The sequence below is a fragment of the Salvia hispanica genome, chromosome 3 (genome assembly GCF_023119035.1).
Source record: "Salvia hispanica cultivar TCC Black 2014 chromosome 3, UniMelb_Shisp_WGS_1.0, whole genome shotgun sequence".
NCBI lineage: Eukaryota > Viridiplantae > Streptophyta > Magnoliopsida > Lamiales > Lamiaceae > Salvia > Salvia hispanica.
This window is the reverse complement of record NC_062967.1, coordinates 34,556,897-34,577,358: the sequence shown is the minus strand read 5'-3', so window position 1 is coordinate 34,577,358 and position 20,462 is coordinate 34,556,897. Positions and strand designations below refer to the sequence as shown.

Sequence of the window (20,462 nt, the reverse complement as noted above, 5' to 3'; positions counted from 1 at the left end):
CGGCTGTCAAATATCTTCGTCTTCCATCCTACAAAAATTAGAGAAATTGAAAGGAAACAAGAAATAGAGATATCGACATATCATTGTTCAAAAAATTGAAGAAGAGAAGAAACTTAGGAGAAATAACATGAAATTGGAAAGGACGAAGAAAAATGCAGATTTTGTGAATATGGGAGAAGATAAACGGCTTGCACGTATGTCATGTAACCTAAAGCTTCTTATTTTTTCAATTGTTTAAGTTGTATTTTATATTTTATCATATTTATCCGGCTACCTCAATATATGATGATCTACTTAATTTATTTCATTCCAGTTTCTTTACATTAATTTTCAAATATCTACATAAAAAGGTTGGATATATATTCCAAGGAGTGGAAATTCAAATAGACTTGACGTCGGAACATATGCATGTAGGATATCGTTGGAATCCTTATAAAATTATCTTTAATTTGATGTATGTTATATGAATTTAAAGTTTTGGGATTTCTTTTAAAAGTTAGTTATAACTAATTTTGTAGTTAATTAGCATTAATACCTCTATTGATATTTGTTGGAATTAATCATATGGTCTTATTGACGTTTTTTGTTGATCTTATTGACATTTCGTGGTTGATGATCTAGGCCTTTAATTTGAATATCTAATGGCTATTATTGAGTTGTAGTTAGCAATTAAGCATTGCCACAAATCAGTCCGAATTGAATTTAACAGCCATACCAAATCCATCTTCAATACACATACCAACCGATCGAATGCAAAAAAACCTCAAAGATTAATTGACGAACGAATTCAAACATACCCTAAATCAAACTTACACTGCAAACAATTTGGTGACCAGGAAAGTGTTATATTGCTAACTCAATGCTTAATTGCTAACTACAACTCAATAATAACCATTAGATATTCAAATTAAAGGCCTAGATCATTAACTACAAAATGTCAATACGATAAAAAAAAACGTCAATAAGGCTATAAGATTAATTCCAATAAACATCAATAGGGGTATTAATGTCAAGTTAGTTATAACTAACTTTTAAAAGAAATCCCAAAACTTTAAATTCATATAACATATATCAAATTAAAGATAATTTTATAAGGATTCCAACGATATACTACATGCATATGTTCCGACGTCAAAACTTGAAAAAAAAATCTAGAATTTTCGTATTTTTCGTACACAGGCTAATGTCAATACAGCTAAGATAATATGTTAATATAAAGCATATACAATGTCAATCCTAAATTTGTGTTGACATTCTCAAAGCATTGTGTTGATATTTTCGAAACACTATATTGACATTTTCATCCAAAACCCTAATTTGGCGTTTTTTTTTTAAAAAATTCGATTTAATTAATAAAAACGAAAATTACATGTGGCAAATTGCAGACCACATGTTTTTTAAAATCACGTGACCTTAAATTAATTGTAGTTAGCAATTAAATGATGAGTTAGCAATTGATCACTCCCCTTGGTGACCATAATGCACAAATCGGATCTTAATTCAAATAAACAACCAGAAAAATCAACCACTGCAACAGATCGACCCCCAAAAAACTCCACAAATTGCATTGTATAGAGTAATCGAAGATTCGAATTCAAACATACCCGAGCAAAGCTTCGCCGACGGAATCCGAATTGAACCGAGGGGAGGAAAGAATCCGAACTGAACGAAGCTAAGCCGACGGACTCCGAATTAAAATGCGATGAGGGGAGAATCCGATTTGCTTCACGCTAAGCCGACAAGGTATTTATTAGAAATGGGCCACTCACCCCTTAAAAGGCCTCATAAGGGGGAGGGTTATCCATCCTTATATAGAGAAGCTAGGATCATCACCAAGCCGATGTGGGACAATGATTTGGAGAATTTAACACGCCCCCTCACGTGTGGGCCGGAATGACACATCGGACTTCCATCACGTGGGTAGGCAAGAGAAGAAATAAAGAGATAAACCATCATCGACTTGGGCCCTGCTCTGATACCATATTAGAAATGGGCCACTCACCCCTTAAAAGGCCTCATAAGGGGGAGGGTTATCCATCCTTATATAGAGAAGCTAGGATCATCACAAAGCCGATGTGGGACAATGATTTGGAGAATTTAACATTCGACGATGAAAATTGAGTTGCCCATGCCACAAAAAAAATGGTATGGTTGACGAAATTGAGGGCAAAATGGTACAATGGTCCCCTTTCCAGTCGAATCAGGAAACGCCCAAAACCTTATACCTCCTCACCACCTTGATAGACTTGACACGGATCTGCCGTTAGTAGTAGACGTAGGGCTGAAACCCGGCCGCTGAATTCCGGGTTGGTGGATTCGTGTTCGCCCAACCAAACGCCGGAAATGGCGTGAAGGAAAACGCGTTTCACGGTGTTTCGAGGCTACCTGACGCACCCTAAGAATATTCATCGTTATATTTGTCAAAAGTCTTATGTAGCGAAGATAATATATAGCGCCACTTACGAAAAATATGTGGAATACATAGAGAGTCTTTTCATGTGTTTCGATGAGAACAGTGAAAAAATTGACAATCACTTCTTAATATTAGAACTTTGTTCATCAAAAGACAAATTCACTAAAACTTTTAACACAGATTCAAAACAACCATCAATATTATTATTGCTATTATAAAATGACAATCACACATGTCAAATGTGATTAGCTATAAAGTTAATGCGGAATAACTGATACAATTAGGATTTTATAATTCATGAATCTTATACATGCATTTAGTTAGTTTACACAATGCATTGAAACACACACACAAATCATAACATGAATCTCCATCAATTTAAATTTAATTTCGAATTTAACTTTTATTCAATGCCATTAATATTATTCTTCCCATATATACATCACAAGTTCATGCATTGTTATTAAATTAAAAATCTTAAACAACTAAACTAAAAACCAAAAATACATTCAAAATCTTAAGTACTAATTAACTTACCCAGTCAAAAAACGAACAATGCACAGTCTAGACGCAGCAACCTCTCCCGGGGACATCCGCAACTGTGCCCGTGTGGCCCGGAGCCGCGCGACTCGGGTCCGGTCCCTTTTTCCGAATTACTATCAAAGAGGGTTAATAAATGAATAAAGAGCAATAATATTTTATGTTCATAAATATAATAATTTCATAAATAAATAAAGAGCAGTAGCTGAAAACGGAATAGCAAGCAGATTTTTCACTCCTCAAAATCGAGCTGTAATAAATCAGTAGAAATCCGCCGATTGAGTCGCCGGAATATTCTCTCAGAGCTCAAATTCCCCTTCACATTTTCCTTCCAACGCAAATTGCTTCGTGAACTCGAATTGAGATTTGATTGATTGATTGATCAATTGAAACAAGGTAGCGATTTCTGAGCTGGAAATTTAGAAATGGAGAGTTTGGGATCGGAGACGTCGTTGGCGGGGATGGAGGCCAGCATGAAGGAGGATCTCTCCATGGAGATTGATCTGCCCTTCAAGCAGAGCCTCGCCACCGCGGAGGACTGGCGGAAGGCACTCAACAAGGTGGTCCCCGCCGTCGTCGTCCTCCGCACCACCGCCTGCCGCGCATTCGACACCGAGTCCGCCGGCGCGTCGTACGCCACCGGCTTCGTCGTCGACAAGTCCCGCGGAATCATTCTCACGAACCGCCACGTTGTCAAGCCAGGTCTGTTTTAGCTATTGATATTTGCTAGAACTTCCAATCACTTGATGCTTGTTTTAATTAGTGAGTTTATGTATTGTTATAGGTCCTGTTGTGGCGGAAGCTATGTTTGTGAACCGCGAAGAGATTCCTGTGTTTCCGATATATCGAGACCCTGTAAGTTCATGGCTTTGCACTGGATTAATTTCTACTTGATCATGTTTTTTCGTTGTAGAATGATGCCTTGGTGTTTTCGTTGTAGAATGATGCCTTGGTGTTGGTGTATTGCTTCTTGCGGATTTTAGCTTAATTTACTACACTCGATTTTTTTTTTTTTTTTAATTTTGTTATCCTAGGATTGTTTTGTTTGAGCTTTTCTTGGTTATTTGACAAGTCTTATCTTTGTTTAATGATGTTTCACATATAGAATATTCTTGCCTTTCCTACAGAGCCTAGTCATATTTCCGAATGGTCCATTTTGCATGCGTAGTACTTCACTAATGTGCGAATTGACTCTCTGTTCCCCCAGGTTCATGATTTTGGCTTCTTCCGTTATGACCCTTCTGCTATACAATTCCTTAGCTATGATGAGATCCCTCTTGCTCCTGAGGCTGCATGCGTGGGGCTTGAAATTCGAGTGGTCGGAAACGATAGTGGTGAAAAGGTATATACTACTTCATGGTTTGGTACTTACCAGTGACATTTCTAGAGAGGAGGATAGGGAATGTTGTACTACCAGATACTGACAAGTGACAACTGGATTTTTATCTGCCTCTTCTAGTTTTTAATACTTAATGCTGGTCATGATGGGTCCAACTCCACGTTACTTGTCTGAAACTGCCATTTTGCTATGATTTTAGACATAAGTGATTTCTACATGTGTAATTTTTTTTAACTCAGCACCGGCTTCAATTTGCTGTTTTCCCGATAGTCTTATTGTGACTCTTCTGGAAAGGCATTGATTTTGGATTAGGAATATCTTTCATAGTTTTTGTGAATTTGCAGGTCTCTATTTTGGCAGGAACTCTTGCTCGCTTGGATAGAGATGCTCCACACTATAAAAAGTACGCCCATAATTTGATAATATTTGTCAGCAGATTTTTTTATTTAATTTTCTTATGTGATACAAAACAAATGACTTTTAGGTCATCACTTGTCACAAAGTACTGTATTTGATGTTTCGGAATACTCATGGAAGTAAACTTTTTTGTCCAAGTATCTATGAATTGTGGTAGTAATTGTTTTTTTACATGGACATATATGTTGTAACTAGTAACCTTACTGATTAAATGCATACCCATCTTATATGATATTGATGGTGAAATTACCATGTATGCAGGGATGGCTACAACGACTTCAATACATTCTACATGCAAGTAAGCTTACATATGATATGTTTTTCAGTGTAGAATGCTGGATACTGTGTGGTTACTTGGAGTTTCTTTAATTAACTGCTACAGGTTATTGTCTATAGATACCTTCAGCATGTGATCTTAGATATTTATTGTTACTCTCGTGATGTATTAATCTCTTGATATTGGAAATTATGCCTAAGTGGTTTCTCTTGCTCGGCACATTCTGTAGGTTATAGCACCCAAATTACTTAGAAAATAGGATTAGCAGTTAAACTCTGAAATTGTATCTTGAATAAGACCATGATATAAATTGTATGGGACAGCCCAGTTATAGAGGCTTGTTCCCACTTAGTTTCAAATTGCTATATTATCTAGTATCTACTCATGTGATTTAAGGATGCATATCACTTGTTTGATTGACACCCTTTTTCTCTCAATATGTGGAACTCGATGACTAAGAAACTAAAATTTTGTAGTGTTTCATTGTACATTCTTCTCAAACCTGATACACCTAAAATGGGAAAGTTGCACAGTCGCCGTGTTGGTCAGTATGGTTAGAAAGGAAAGGAACAAGAACTTTTGAAAACTTGGAGTTCTATGGGAGATGATTGTTGATGGGGATTAAACCACAAATGTTTTGAATCATTTAGGTTTTCTTATTGCTAATATGTGGAGTACTGCTCTTTAGCTAGTCAATTCTGTTCCTTCTTAGCGACTCCTCAACCCTTTGTGAAATTTCAATCCTTATAAAAGTTTCTATGTTCATACATGTAAACTCTGAAATTTCTTCATGATTCTTGGTCATCATGTTTTTGTGGTTATTATCCTAATTCCCAATTGAGCCTTCTCTCTTTTACCCATCTCACACAGGCAGCTTCTGGGACGAAAGGTGGTTCAAGTGGCTCTCCCGTAATTGACTGGCAAGGTAGAGCAGTTGCCTTGAATGCTGGGAGCAAGACATCCAGTGCTTCAGCATTTTTCTTACCTTTGGAAAGAGTAAGATACTTGTTCGAACTTAGAACATTTGTTTTAAATCTTTCTTGATGTGTTTGACGTTGACCTCATTTTCGTAGTTAGTTATGCTCATATCCGTACTTTATATGCCTTTTCACTGTGTCATATGAATATTAATGATTAAGTACTTGTTTAGATGATAAATCAATCAAATGACTGATAGTAATTTTGTAAGAAACTAGATACATGTTTTGATGTTTTCTCATTCATTCGTTTAGCTCCATAGGCAGAAAGCTTTCCATTGAAATGCTTTCAGCTCACCATTTGTTTCTTAGCTACCTTTTGTTGATAGAAGTGGTTTTACTTGGTTAATTTGAAAAACTCTACTTCCAGGGTATCTTATTTCCTTATTGTTCTAGTTAAATGTTGACACCATCTTAATTGGTAAACTAGAGATGCAGCTTTACTGAGCGAATATATCGCTGGATATAAAATATTAGTATTTCTTTATAAATGGTGTTCTCTTATTCTAATGATTTTACCATGACTGTTATTAATCTTGTATGAAGGCATACATTTTTCAACGTGGACAAACTTGAGCCTGTCCTCTTATATATCCCATGTTTAATATTTTCCGGTGACTATTATAAATTGTAATCTTACTTGATAAGACTAGATTTCTCTGTAAATATATGTATTGCACTTTAAATTTTGTTAACTAATGGCTAAAATGATCTGGCCACCAGGTTGTGAGAGCCTTAGGATTCTTTCAGAGTGGAAGAGAATCCATTGGCAACACATGGGAGGCTGTCACAATTCCCCGTGGTACGCTTCAGGTTTGTTGGATATGATGAAAGGATTTAATCCTGGTCTTCCATTTTCCTTCCTTGTTTGTTGATCTTGTACCATCCTCTCAAAATTCAGCTACTCTTTCATTTTCCTTCCTGTAATTTTTGGTTACTACCATAACAGAAAATATTCAGTCATAAATTTCAACGTTTTATGTGCCGAAGAAGGAATTCAAAAGTTCAAATTCCTGCTAGGAAACACAATTGGTTGAGCCTTTTCAGCAGTACTTCAGAGTGCTTTGCTATCGAAGTTTAGATACCCAGGAGCATATTTTTCTCCATATCTATGTATATTTAGGATGATTCACTGGGAATAAGGGAAGGTTTCTTGGATACATTATGCCATTGTGTGGTGCTCCATTTGGTTGGAAGTAATAGATAAGTTTTTGACACTATGAGTATGGATGAACCTTGTAACAGATTTCTAGGACAAAACGAAGCCTGGCTTTGTTTCATAGATTCAAAATTCTAAAGAGCAAAACTTGTTTGCTTCAGCTTTTCTTTGGGATTGGAGACAGCAGTTGTTTGACTTGTCTTTTGACGCTCTCTGTTTTTTGGAGGGAAGGGGGGATGTGTTTCATGTTTTGTCCATGTATTTATGCTAAAAGTTTTTATTTTTGTAAAGAAAAACTCCATTATATTTTTCTGGAACATATTTTTTCTGAAGTCTTTACACATTCTTTTGATTTTTCCATGATAAAGGCTACATTTATTCACAAAGGATTCGATGAGACACGTAGACTTGGCCTCGGAAGTGAAACAGAACAGGTTTCTCTGCCTTCCTTCTTCTTTTCTCATGTGCTCTAGATTCCATTTCGGGAAACCAGGTTTATGCCTATTATTGGTTTACCATTTCTCTGAATGACTATTCCACACCTTTTATTATATTTTTTTATATATACCAGTTAGTGCGGCTTGCTTCTCCACCTGGGGAAACTGGAATGCTTGTGGTCGACTCGGTGGTGAGTGAACTTTTCTCATTGTTTCATCTTCTTTGTGGGGTTTTCAATTAATTTTGACAGTGTCAGCAGAAATTAGTGTTGTATCTTATGTTGGTGTCAAAAGAATTCAGCCACACTATGGTGCTTGTTACAGGTGCCAGGTGGTCCAGCCCATAAGCATTTGGAGCCAGGTGATGTGCTGATTCGATTGAATGGGGAGGTATTTTGTTATTATTGAATGTGCTTGTATACCTTGCTTCTTTCTACATGCCTGCTTGTGATTTATTTGATCATAAGTAGGGACTTGTAGTGATGAAGGAGAGATTTGGTCTAACAACTAGTCTTTTTTCTCTATTTCTCGGGTTAAACATAACTTAAGCATACATTAGTATATCATCAATGAATTAATTTTAGAACCTTGATACAGGTGAGTACCCAGTTTCTGAAAATAGAGACATTGCTTGATGATAATGTCAACAATAAAATTGAACTCCAGATTGAAAGGGGTGGCAAACCATTGACTGTAGACTTGAAGGTAAGAATATAAAATCTACTTTTAAAGTTAGCCGACATAACTACTCTTTTTCTCTTTCCCTTTAGCCATCTCCTTAGTTTATTTTGGTTTTGGTTCAGTGATTTGTATGCAGAATCAACCCAGTGTATTCTCTAAACAAGACTTTGCAAACAATAATTTTGTTAATATTCTTTTTGGTAGAATACTGTCTTGAATTTCTAAATTCGGCTACAGTGTAATAGATCTCCATATATTCTAGTATGTTTGCAAGTACCCTACTTTTGACGACATATTCTTGTTTCTTGTATGTGTTATGTATCACTCTGAATCTCTGTTTTAAGATTGATGATATTTTAGTTCTAGTGCTCCTGTAAATGCAGAGTTGGAACTTCATCTTGATTTTGCTTGAGACAAAACAAATAAAAAAGTTTTACAAGACCAATGTTGGCATACTGTTGCATTTTTTTCGCATTTCCTTGAATTTCAGGTTCAGGATTTGCACTCAGTCACACCTGACTACTTTCTTGAAGTGAGTGGTGCAATCATACACCCTCTATCTTATCAACAGGTTGGCCACTACCTTTATACTCTTATTACTTGGGTTCTCATGGTTGCTTTTTCTTGCTTTGATGAAATATTTATGCTATTAGAAATGGGCCACTCACCCCTTAAAAGGCCTTATAAGGGGGAGGGTTATCCATACTTATATAGAGGAGCTAGGATCATCACCAAGTTGATGTGGGACAAGATTTAAGAGTTTTAACATATGCTATGAAGGCCTTTCATTTTGCTGATACTGCTTAAATCCCCCATTTAAAGAAGTTTATTCATTCATGAAGTAATTTAGAATTTTCAGTCTGTCCGACTAATTAGTTTTGGTTTTTCGATGTTATAACAGAGCAAAGGAAACTTCTTGATGGAACAGAAATGTTCCTTAGGAATATTATGTCATAAGAAAACATACTCAATGCAACTCATGCATGCAATATGGAGATAGTTCCTTCATGCTCTATTGACTCTCACTTTGTATGTAGGTGGCACTTTTTTAGTTCCTCAAATAGATTCAGAATATCTATTCTGCGTATCTTTGACTGAATTAAATTTGAAATGATTTAATATTTATTAAAGAGAGTACTCGATTAATAGCTCTGAACCTGAGGATGGATTTGATATTCAATAGTTTCTTAAGAATTAAATTTGAAATGATTTAATATTTATTAAAGAGAGTACTCGATTAATTGCTCTGAACCTGAGGATGGATTTGATATTCAATAGTTTATTATAGCATAGATACTCAATGTTTTTTTCTTTACACTATCACACTTTTGTAGTTGGGCTTTTTAATGGCCTCCTAATTGATATCTTGTTTATCTTCTCTTGTGTGCAGGCCAGGAACTTCCGTTTCCAGTGTGGTCTTGTGTATGTTGCTGAACAAGGGTATGTAATTCTATTTTGCATGTTATGCATACTGGTTGCCATGCTAATATCTAAGATTGTTATAGCTTAAAGCGATGTTGCAGCCGAACCAGATAAGTTAACATGCCATTGGATTTATTGGTTGGCTCGGTGTAGAAACCCACCACACCATGTAATATCAAACAACATGTTTCTAGAATCTTTTATGGAATAGACATCTTCAATATCTTTGAGGTGTGACATACTCAAAATCACACACTTATCCCTTTAGTGGCTTGTTAATCAATTACATTATCCGTATTTGCAAAACATAATTATAAATCACTACCTTTCATGTTATATAAAAAATGCTAAAAGAAGTCAAAATTAACAATCGGTTCATGGAATAATTCAGAATGATAGTTTAACTGGTTCTTTGACCTGTTGAGATTTGGTCATCACCAATTAACTTCGTAGTTGGTACTAGATACAACTGGACTGACCTCCAAGTGGTTAATGGGTTAACCAGTTTGGTTCGCCAATCTGGTCTAGGTTTATAACATAGACTGGAAACTGCATATTGTCCGATAAACTGTAGCCTTTTTCTATTATTAAGTAGCACATTTTCATTGTAGGTACATGCTATTCAGAGCTGGAGTTCCACGCCATGCTATTATTAAGAAGTTTGCTGGTGAAGACATAGCAAAACTTGATGACTTCATTTTTGTGCTATCTAAGTTGTCAAGGGGCACAAGAGTACCATTGGAGTATATCAGTCATACTGATCGTCATCGAAGAAAGGTACTCCTGGTGCCTCTGAACTCTTAAGTACATTGTTGGATGTAGTTTATCATGTCTCTTAGATAAACGCAGTCCATGATTATGACCAAATAAAATGCTTCAGTTGTGATTGTTAGGTATGGCCATGATTGATTACATACTTTTGCTTGTTCCACTTCACTGTTTGCATATTTTGTTGTGTAATCAAGTTCAAGGAAATCAAAGTACTAGATATATGTAGTCTCTCAGCATGAGAATTCAGGTGGTATTTCGCACTGGGATATAGTATCAAGTTTCTCATTTCCATCATGCCTGCTCTTTGTTTTCCTTGTAGACCATCATATGGCGGAATAAGGACTTAATACTGTTGCGAAGTATAATTGAATAGGATTCTCTTGGTTAGTTAGCCCTGAATTGGGCACATGGAACCACATTTTCTATAGATATTTTTAGGACCTTAACTTTCATGTTCTCTTTGTCATTGCTATAATCTCATGTTGCTGTGAGGTTTATTGGTACTTATGCATAGTGATCTACTTATATTTTCCCTACCAATTTTGGGCTTGTACTGGTACCTTTTGCTTCACAAAGATATCCCAAATGAGCTGATTCTTTTCTTGCACATGGATTTATTCATCCTTCAAAGTTGCATCTTTTTAAGTCTGTATACACGTGAAATTTTTCTGAGATGCATGATATTGGTTGCAGTCTGTCCTGGTCACAGTTGATCGCCAAGAATGGTATGCCCCTCCTCATATATACACTCGCAACGACAGTACTGGGTTGTGGACCGTTAAGCCAATGTTACCATTAGACACTTCACTGGTTTCACGGGTTAATTTCACCGAACAAGCTATAGCAAACAATAGGGTTTCATCTTGCTCTGCTGAGGTTACTCCGGTGGAACATGCACATCAATGCGTTGGACAAGCACCATTGAATGGTGTGGTTAGTATGGAATCTAGTTGTGAACAAATTGATGATGGACCACATTCTGTGGATGAATCTGATGCTGGAACCAAAAAAAGGAGGGTGCAGGATGATTCTACAGATGGCGTTTTATCACCTGAATGCGCTTTGCATGAATCTCGTGAAGTAAGATTGGAGGAGACTGGACCAGAAACTGAGACAGTTCAGAGAGATTTTCAAGTTGCGGGAGCTGCAGCAGCAACCAATGCTTCAGTGGCTGAGCGAGTGATTGAGCCCACCCTAGTGATGATGGAGGTAATATGATTACATGAATAACTTCTCTATTTCTTGACATTACTTTGGCCTTCCTATTGTCATGACAAATTTGGAGTAGAAACAATATCTGTCGATAAGCTATAAGGAGTGGGGCTGTTTGGCTGATGAAACTGGAGGGACTGCATGACTAGGAGGAGTTATAAGCTGTGGAATAAGTTGGTATACACATAGGAGATTCAGAGATAGTGGGATCGGAAGCTGAGGCCAGGGGTGTTCATTAATTTTGGTATTCACATAGGAGATACGCTTCATTATATCGCTAGTTAGGGAAATATGCAGTTACCTTGTAGATGTGAGGAAGAAGCAAAACTTTACTCAACTATATACAATGTACTATTATTTTTGTTGCCATTTGATGCTTGGGTTTCAATCCCGGTTTTGAGTCACTTGAATGAACTTCTGCATCTATCATGCCAGGTTCACGTGCCATCATCTTGTATGCTTGATGGTGTGCACTCGCAGCATTTCTTCGGAACTGGTCTTATCATATTTCATTCTAAAACCATGGGATTGATTGTCGTTGACAAAAACACTGCTGCAGTGTCCGTATCTGATGTCATGCTGTCTTTTGCTGCTTATCCAATTGAAATTCCTGGCGAGGTAATATTCTATCAATTCTTGATGTACTGTGTTGACAAGTGATGTTTAGCACCATATTTATTGTTCTCAGGTTGTTTTTCTCCATCCCGTGCACAATTTTGCACTTGTTGCATATGACCCTTCTGCTCTTGGTCCTGGTGCTTCAGTAGTTCGAGCTGCTGAACTTCTTCCTGGCAAGTTCCATGAATTTTTGCTACCAGATATGTGTTCCTCTCTTAGTTGTATATTTGCAGTTTGCACTGTTTTATCCAATAATCCACCTACCATTGGGTTTATTGAATACACTATAAAGTTCTATCCATAAGTCTAATATTATACTACTATTATCCAAGTCCTGTGAATTATATGGTAAACTGCATGCACAAAATGATTTATGTACTCAATTGCAGCTCCAATTAGCCTCTTCTACTTTTTTTATTGCCAACTCTTCTCTTCTCATTCGGTTATTCCCTCCCACCTGAACAATATCTGGTTGTGCATGTTCCACAGAACCTGCACTACGTCGTGGAGATTCTGTGTGTCTTGTGGGGTTAAGTAGGAGCCTGCAGGCAACTTCTCGGAAATCTTTTGTCACCAATCCTTCTGCTGCTCTGAATATTGGCTCAGCTGACTGTCCAAGATATAGGGCAACCAACATGGAAGTAATTGAGCTCGATACAGGTGGGTGGGAATCAGTATCTCATCTATGCTCATTATTGTTATATACTTAATATAATGTCTGTGGTTTGGCTTTACCGATGTGTATAATGCCATTGGGTCAAATAAACAGTTCTGATTCTTCTTTCCTTTTGTTTAGATTTTGGAAGTACATTTTCTGGTGTTCTCACAGACGATATTGGAAGGGTTCAAGCTATTTGGGGAAGCTTTTCAACACAGGTTTAGCCTTTCTTTCTGCTGTTTGAGTTCATCTGTGCTGCTTGTTGAAAGCTTGATCTAACCGCTGCATGTACTCTACACTTCCAGCTCAAATATCTTTGCAATTCATCTGAAGACCATCAAATTGTTCGAGGCATTCCGATTTATACCATATGCCAGACACTCGACAAAATAATATCCGGTGCCAAGGAGCATGCTCGTCTCATAAATGGAGTAAAGAGGCCCATGCCACTTATTAAATTACTGGAGGTTGAGCTTTATCCCACTTTGCTCTCCAAAGCCCGTAGTTTTGGCCTGAGTGACTCTTGGATACAGGTAATAGGCCCTTTATGCATTTATTGTTTTTATAATCTTGCTAGAACTTTAATTCCATCTACTTAAACCTCAAAAACTTTAAAGGACAAAATACACAATAAATCGTGTTTCACATTTTCTTCATGTTTTGTCTATAATTGTTTTCAAATTTTATTTAGAGAGGTATTGCATGAGTTTGTCTTTACCTTTTGGCACCTTGCTGAAGTATCCGGCTTGAGAACTATTAATAAGGATCAGACATTTACTTCTAGTGATATTAAGGTGCTTAAAAGATACTACTAAAGATTTTGTTATTTCTGTCACTTATAATAAATTAGGCAAAGAAATGGGTAGATAATCTGTTATAACTGCTAATAATGAAACAAAATATATATTGTCCTTAACGTTTTCTAATTAGGAAGGTGTTTTAGTTTGTTTCTGCATACAAAATATTCAACCGTAGGACATTTATTCTGAATGTAATCAAATTTTTAAAAAGAAATGTGCAATTTATACATGAACTGTAAAGTGTTTAAGAATTTATAAGGGTTCGATCTCCTTTAGACAGTGCTAGATGCGTTTAAGGTTTCTATATCTAAGTTTGGCTCTCTGTTTGCAGGCACTGGTGAAGAAAGACCCCATTAGACATCAAGTTTTGAGGGTTAAAGGTTGCTTAGCAGGATCGAAAGCTGAAAATCTACTAGAACAAGGTGACATGGTTTTGGCAATCAATAAAGAACCAGTTACATGTTTCCGAGACATTGAAGATGCTTGCCAAGAACTAGACCGGTGTAGTGACAGTGATGGGAAGCTCAAAATAACAATATTTCGTCAGGTTCTTGTAAAGAATGTCTTTTATGTTATTATTTTTCTTCTTTTAGTAAACCATCATTGCATTATCAGCTAAATTATTATCTCTGGATGCTTTCTTCAGTATAAGCGGAATATAATATTAAAATGTTTTTCAGGGTCGTGAAATTGATTTACTGGTGGGGACAGACGTGAGGGATGGAAATGGAACCACACGGGTCATAAATTGGTGTGGTTGTATAGTCCAGGAACCCCATTCGCTAGCCCCAATGCCTAAGCCAAAATTTACAACAAAAAATGTGTTTACCTAATTGAAAACGCAAGAGGCTGCATGAAATCGATATTTGATCTTACTTGATACCATAGTCCAGGTTTTAATGGTGCAATTTATTTTTAGGTGGTGTCATGGAAGTCCTGTTCATCGATATGGTTTATATGCTCTTCAGTGGATTGTAGAAATAAACGGGAAGCCAACTCCTGATTTAGATGCATTTGTTGCCGTGACAAAGGTACGCCTCCTGCTCTTTTAAAGAGAAAATAATGGGTTGCACTGAAATCATATGCCTAAAACCGATCAACTAAACATTGTGATGACGATAAAACACAACTTAGTTGGTAAGAATCAATAAGTTGGGGTTTGAGTCGCTTCAGGTGCATGTGTGTGTGATTTTAGATCCTGAATTATTTGAAAGACGTATATGTTATAGGAAATCGAGCATGGGGAGTTTGTTCGAGTAAGAACAGTTCACTTGAATGGAAGGCCAAGGGTACTTACACTGAAGCAGGATTTGCACTACTGGCCCACATGGGAGCTGAGTTTCGACCCCGAAACTGCGATGTGGCGTCGAACGACGATCAAAACGGTCTGACTGCAGCAAGGGAGTGTGATTCTGAGGTTGAAGGCCCGCCAATTTGTTTAGACAAAGGTCCATGAAATTTGAGATTAGACTGAAAAATTTGTTGTACATTATGATCACAAGAATATTTTTGATGGTTATAGATACATATATACATGAAGAGATGATAAGAGTGCATGGATAATAAATAAGTGCCTTTTCTAATTCAAAATTTTTTCTACCCTTTTATGTTTTAAATACATGGACGATTTTTTTTCTTCCCAGTGATGTTTCATTGTATATACATTGTAGAGTTATAGTATATAAATGTTCTCGAAAAAGTGTATGCTTCCAAAATAAAACAAAAAGAGCTTATAAATTTTTTATTATATAAATACATGGAATTGCGCAAATGCAAAATTTTCAATAATTTTCTATTCATAACTGCAATTTTTCTAAGAACAAAAATAATGTCCCTAATATTTATAATGATTGGATTTAATTTATATAGACCAATTTTAATATTAATTAAATTATTTTATACTAGCGAAAAAGAGATGATATGGAAAATATATTGAAAAAATCATATTATGATTTTAAGCTTAACCTCGGGAATATATTTAAGGAGGGTATAGATCCATGCGTGTATTTTTCAATGTATAATAACTTCATTTACAATTTTCATCAAAAAAATATCAGTACTCAATGAAAAGAGCCTTTGTCGATCTGATTAATACATGTGACGGCCACCGTAGGCAAGTTTTTCATCAGTTTTTTCTTTGTTATTTTTACACAGCCTATAATCTCTACAAAACAAACAAATGTTACATCCTCCATTGACATAAATCTTGTGTTGGTGTGATTCACCAAAACAATAAATATGGAAACTAGATACACTTTGAGAGAGAGAGAGAGAGAGAGAGAGATTAGTGAAAGTCAATCAGCTCCTATATCAGTTGAGTTCCATATACACAGCTCTAGGTCTAGGTTGCCATTTGCGTCTACAAAACCAAAAGGGACCAAAAGAAAATCCACCGGGGGCGATCCTTCGACCCTACCCGGAAAATTGTTCGTGTACGACTTCAGTCTGAGACAGCTATTTCCTCTTTCAGATACAATATCATACAGATACTGGTCCTTTGATGAGCTCGGGCTCATGCAAGTAATCATGACTGTATGCCCAATACTTTCCGTTCCTTTGTTCAGGAGAAAAAGAATGCCATCTTTCTCAGCTTGTAGCACGAGAAATGCTTCATTCTTGTTTAAGGTGACAGGTAAAGGGCAGTTATACTGGAATCGTCTTCCTGAGTCCCAGTGCTTACTGCTAAAATGCTCTGACAGTTGTAGAGACGAGCCAACATAATGGCACTTCTGGAGGGGGCACGCACAGGGTGAACCGATGCAGACTTCTTCGTGCTCTCTTCTCTTGTTGTAAACCACGATTTCTGCACAACCATACTGAGAATTTCGGCAGGGTGCTCTCACTGGATCGGAAATTTCAATATCCACACAGATGGTGTTGCCTTCATCACCATTTATAGGCATATTGTCCTGAAATAACATAGTATAACAAAAATATTCTAAGGCCAGTGTAACGAGATCATAGTGTCAAGCAGAATTTTAAGGTTAAAAACCAGTTATCAGATCATGGAACTCGGTATGAATTGTTGGCAAAAACAAACAAATAAAATCAATGAAAAACTACCATTAATATCCAATAGTGTGAAATAAGAAAGAAATATATGAAAACAAAACAATCATGGATGGCAAGGGAAAAAAAAATCATGTTTTCAAGGTCATTATCTGTTTTTCTCTGTTTTCTACACAATTACCAAAATGGAATCATCATTTACCTCTGCAGTGAACATGCCCCCATTAATTTGATCTTCTCCACACTGTACGTAAAAATCCATAGCTTAAATTGGGAAAGTTATATGCATATTGCATAAATCAAGGTTACTGCACTTAAAGATATCTGGCATGGAAAAGAATATATGAACACAAGCAGATAAACAATGACCAAAAAGATAAGTTTGGTAAATATCACTGTTCTGTAACCATGAACTAAATGAATTAGTTGCAAATTTACCCATTAACATAAATGGGTAAATTTGAAACACTCGAATAATCACATGAAGAATCGATATAGTAATGACCATCAAGATGAAAATGATCTCCAGAATAAATACCTGATAATCAACCTGTTCAAGTAAAGAATAATTTTCAACATCTGGTGGCACTCCTAGATGATTGCTGTCTGATTGGGTCCTATAACCCAGCATTCCCATCCCAAGGCCTCTTTCCTTGCAAACCACCTACAAGAAAACATTTAAACCAGATTCACCATTATTACAATAAATGCATGTAGGTTACATGAAGCATACCTCTCCACATCCGTAACCGCCAAGTTCTTTCTCTTGCTTCTCTCTCTCACTAATTTCTTCTTCACCCCAAGAAGATAGGCATGGAAATATAGCGGGGGACAGTTCAGATGGTTCTCCAACAGCCACACTCTCATAATAAAAGAGCTGAGGAAGGGCAAAATGGATGGAAATGAGAAATAATGTTTTGAAAAATGAAAGGATTTATTGAGTCTCACTTGGAGAAACAGAAGACAGCCACCAACTGCACGCTGCTTCCCTTGACGATAGCGAGCTACTTCTCTAACTAGCCGATCAAGTAAAAACTTCCCCCAGTTATATTGGTGGATAGTGTCCATGTCTGTCAAAAAATGGAGAAACGATGGACTAACATCCAGCCTCGCCGTGGGGCAGAGTAGAGTGCCCAACACATAAAGGAGAAAAGACCTCTTAAAATCCTCCCCAGCTTCTGGGACAGCCAACCTTTCTTCCAGGAGCCTGACAGAAATCCCACGATTTGTAGCATTGTACTTCTTGCGCAATTCAGCAATCAATTCATCAGGTCCGGAGTTAACCACATCCTTCCCACTCGACGCAAATCCCATCACCAATTCAACATCTTGAGGAGTTAAAGGTATACGCTCGCCACAGATTTCCAAGCTGCGCCGGACAGTATTAAACTTCTCCAATAACCAAAGACACAGGCTGCGTCGCAGAGTTCGGCATCTGAGGTTGAGGATACTACCAAATCCCATGCTCTTTACAGCAGCTTTTTGGTCAAGTGTGAGCCGTTGCAACACATTTAATAATCGACCAGGAGAGCATCTAGTAACAAGTTTGGTCTGCACCATGAGGGTCACCATTTAGTTTATAATTATATGAGAATACAATGACACATAAACATCTAATTTATAAATTCTAGAAAACTATAAGCCAATACTTGTCTTCTTGGTTTGGGAATACGTGCTGGGGTAGTGCTCAAGTATTTATCCCATACTTCACGGGCACGATTAGTGTATTTTGACTTCTCTTCAGGACTCATCAATTTCCAGGCATCTGATGCAGCTTTTGTGGCCTAAAAAAGATTGCCCATAAGCACATTTCTTTTCTTTTTTTTTTGTTATCCCCACACAAGTCTCAATTGACACCCAAGCTTTGTATCAGCACTATAACAACATAGACATACCACTTTCAAGCCCGAGGATTCTGGGTGGGATGCAGTGTACTCCTTTATAAATTCACGGCTAAGCAAAAAATGGTTGGAATCAGCTGTATGGATTTCAAAATGGGAAACAAAAGTTTGCAGGAAACCGTTAAGTGAATGCAGTACCTGAATTGCACCCAAGAACATGCTGGACGAGATGTTCCATCTTGGTTCTTCTTCGTTTTTGGCCGACTGATTTCCGACTCACTATGCTCTTGTTCATTTCTCATTAGCGCCATCATATCTTCTTCACATGGAACCATAATTTAAAATAGCACCTTCACCATCATTTAACTCCAATCAGTCCCTAAGAAATAAAGAGAGAACATAAAAACATAGCATCAACCACATGAAATTCTGAATTAAACGCACACATTTTAACGTCATTACTCATCACACAAATAAGTTTCCTCCATATCAACAAAGAATCCTCTACACATCTAAATTAAGCTAGCAACTATAATTCAGATATCCACCCGGTTTAGGTCCACGCGCATGATATCATACAGCATAAGAAACTACTTGACCATCAGTCCAACTTTTATCCTACTCAAGAATCAGAGGAGCAGAGAAGCTTAAACATCAATTCACCCGTGATACTACCATCCAATCGATTAACTGAGCAATGTTTTAGTCAAATGATGCAATCATCAACACTAATTTAACCAAAACTCAACCTCCCTTTGCTAAAGGGCTAATTCCTATGCGGCAAATTGCACAATTAATGGCCAAAGCACTAAGACTCCGCCTAGAATAGATTGCACAAAATCAATTAAAATAACGCAATACAATCAATAAAATAAGTCCAGCATTTTCTCTCAGAAGTGCAGCCATCCATCAATAGACCTAAAATTTGTGAAATGCAACGCATGCAATCTGCAAAGAAATCCCCAATCGGGTGTTGAGGCATAAGGAATCAGCTTGTACCGAGGTCCAAGGCCTCATCGGCGGCATCGGAAGCTCCAGAAGCTCCTTCGGCACGGCGGTTTCTCGTCTTTATAGTAAGTCTTCTTTTTTCCTTTGCTGCACTTCTCTTCGCTTCTCTTCTGTTTTATTCCGCCATCAACGCATCGATTCTTTTTCTTCTTATTTTGTGGGCTTTTGAGAAAAATAGGACCTTATATTTCTCTTTGGGCCATCTATATTTACTTTTTCTTATCATTTGCATTGAGGTCACGGATTCAAATCCCGCCACTTGCTAAGAAACTTCTGGCCTTAATTCGCAACCAAACATAGTCAAACAAAATTAGTCGGATTTCGTCAAAGACGGATTCGGTACACCTATGATTAAAACAAAAAATAAATAAAAATGCAATAGGATAATTTAGTAGATTCTCTGATTCCGTTTTATTAGGCTTTAGAGTGTCATGTTGTTTTTTGGGTTAACCGAGAAGCCTATCCGTTTTTGGAAGAATCTATAGAATCGAGTTCGGTTCTAGTTATCAATCTAGAGTGATTCATGGTTGATTAACCGATCATTTAAATTCGATTATAACTGGACCGAATGAATATCCACCCTTAGCCAATGAGCATTTAGGAATTAAGATTTTTTGGAAGAATTGATATAATCGAGTCCAGTTATAGTTATCAATCAAGGGTGATTCAGGGTCAGTTAACCGATCATTTCAATTCGATTATACTCTAACCAATGGGCTACACAAGCACTTCGGTGATAAATCTAAAAGCTTAATATTTATAAGCGATTCTTTGATTATAACCGATCGGGTCTGGGCTCAGACTATTCATGAGTTTTAAAGAATGGGCCAATTGGAACCCGATAGAATAACTCTTTATGTGACCCAAGTCTCAAATTTACGGA

The 20,462-nt window shown here is 37.0% G+C and overlaps 2 protein-coding genes across 3 annotated transcripts; one reads left to right on the top strand and one right to left on the bottom strand.

Moving 5' to 3' along the window:
- Window positions 1-3,164: 3,164 nt before the first annotated feature.
- On the top strand, window positions 3,165-15,322 carry LOC125214241 (protease Do-like 7). The gene is made up of 24 exons (XM_048115177.1): window positions 3,165-3,655; window positions 3,738-3,808; window positions 4,161-4,295; window positions 4,637-4,695; window positions 4,971-5,007; window positions 5,857-5,982; window positions 6,687-6,776; window positions 7,491-7,556; window positions 7,694-7,750; window positions 7,884-7,949; window positions 8,157-8,264; window positions 8,731-8,811; window positions 9,631-9,680; window positions 10,274-10,439; window positions 11,127-11,642; window positions 12,081-12,263; window positions 12,334-12,436; window positions 12,753-12,923; window positions 13,060-13,139; window positions 13,227-13,454; window positions 14,053-14,268; window positions 14,402-14,542; window positions 14,615-14,752; window positions 14,951-15,322. The coding sequence occupies exons 1-24, from the start codon at window positions 3,379-3,381 to the stop codon at window positions 15,110-15,112; spliced, it is 3,327 nt and encodes a 1,108-aa protein (XP_047971134.1). The 5' UTR covers window positions 3,165-3,378; the 3' UTR covers window positions 15,113-15,322.
- Window positions 15,323-15,884: 562 nt separating this feature from the next.
- On the bottom strand, window positions 15,885-19,720 carry LOC125208983. 2 transcript variants are annotated; one of them, XM_048108540.1, is made up of 9 exons: window positions 19,571-19,720; window positions 18,770-18,950; window positions 18,626-18,683; window positions 18,380-18,514; window positions 17,679-18,281; window positions 17,464-17,607; window positions 17,269-17,394; window positions 16,933-16,974; window positions 15,885-16,630 (listed from the first exon to the last, which is right to left on the bottom strand). In XM_048108540.1, the coding sequence occupies exons 2-9, from the start codon at window positions 18,904-18,906 to the stop codon at window positions 16,016-16,018; spliced, it is 1,860 nt and encodes a 619-aa protein (XP_047964497.1). In that variant the 5' UTR covers window positions 18,907-18,950; window positions 19,571-19,720; the 3' UTR covers window positions 15,885-16,015. The 2 variants fall into 2 exon arrangements, with proteins under 2 accessions (XP_047964497.1, XP_047964498.1); XM_048108541.1 differs by having other exon boundaries at window positions 18,770-18,921.
- Between the last annotated feature and the right edge of the window lie 742 nt (window positions 19,721-20,462).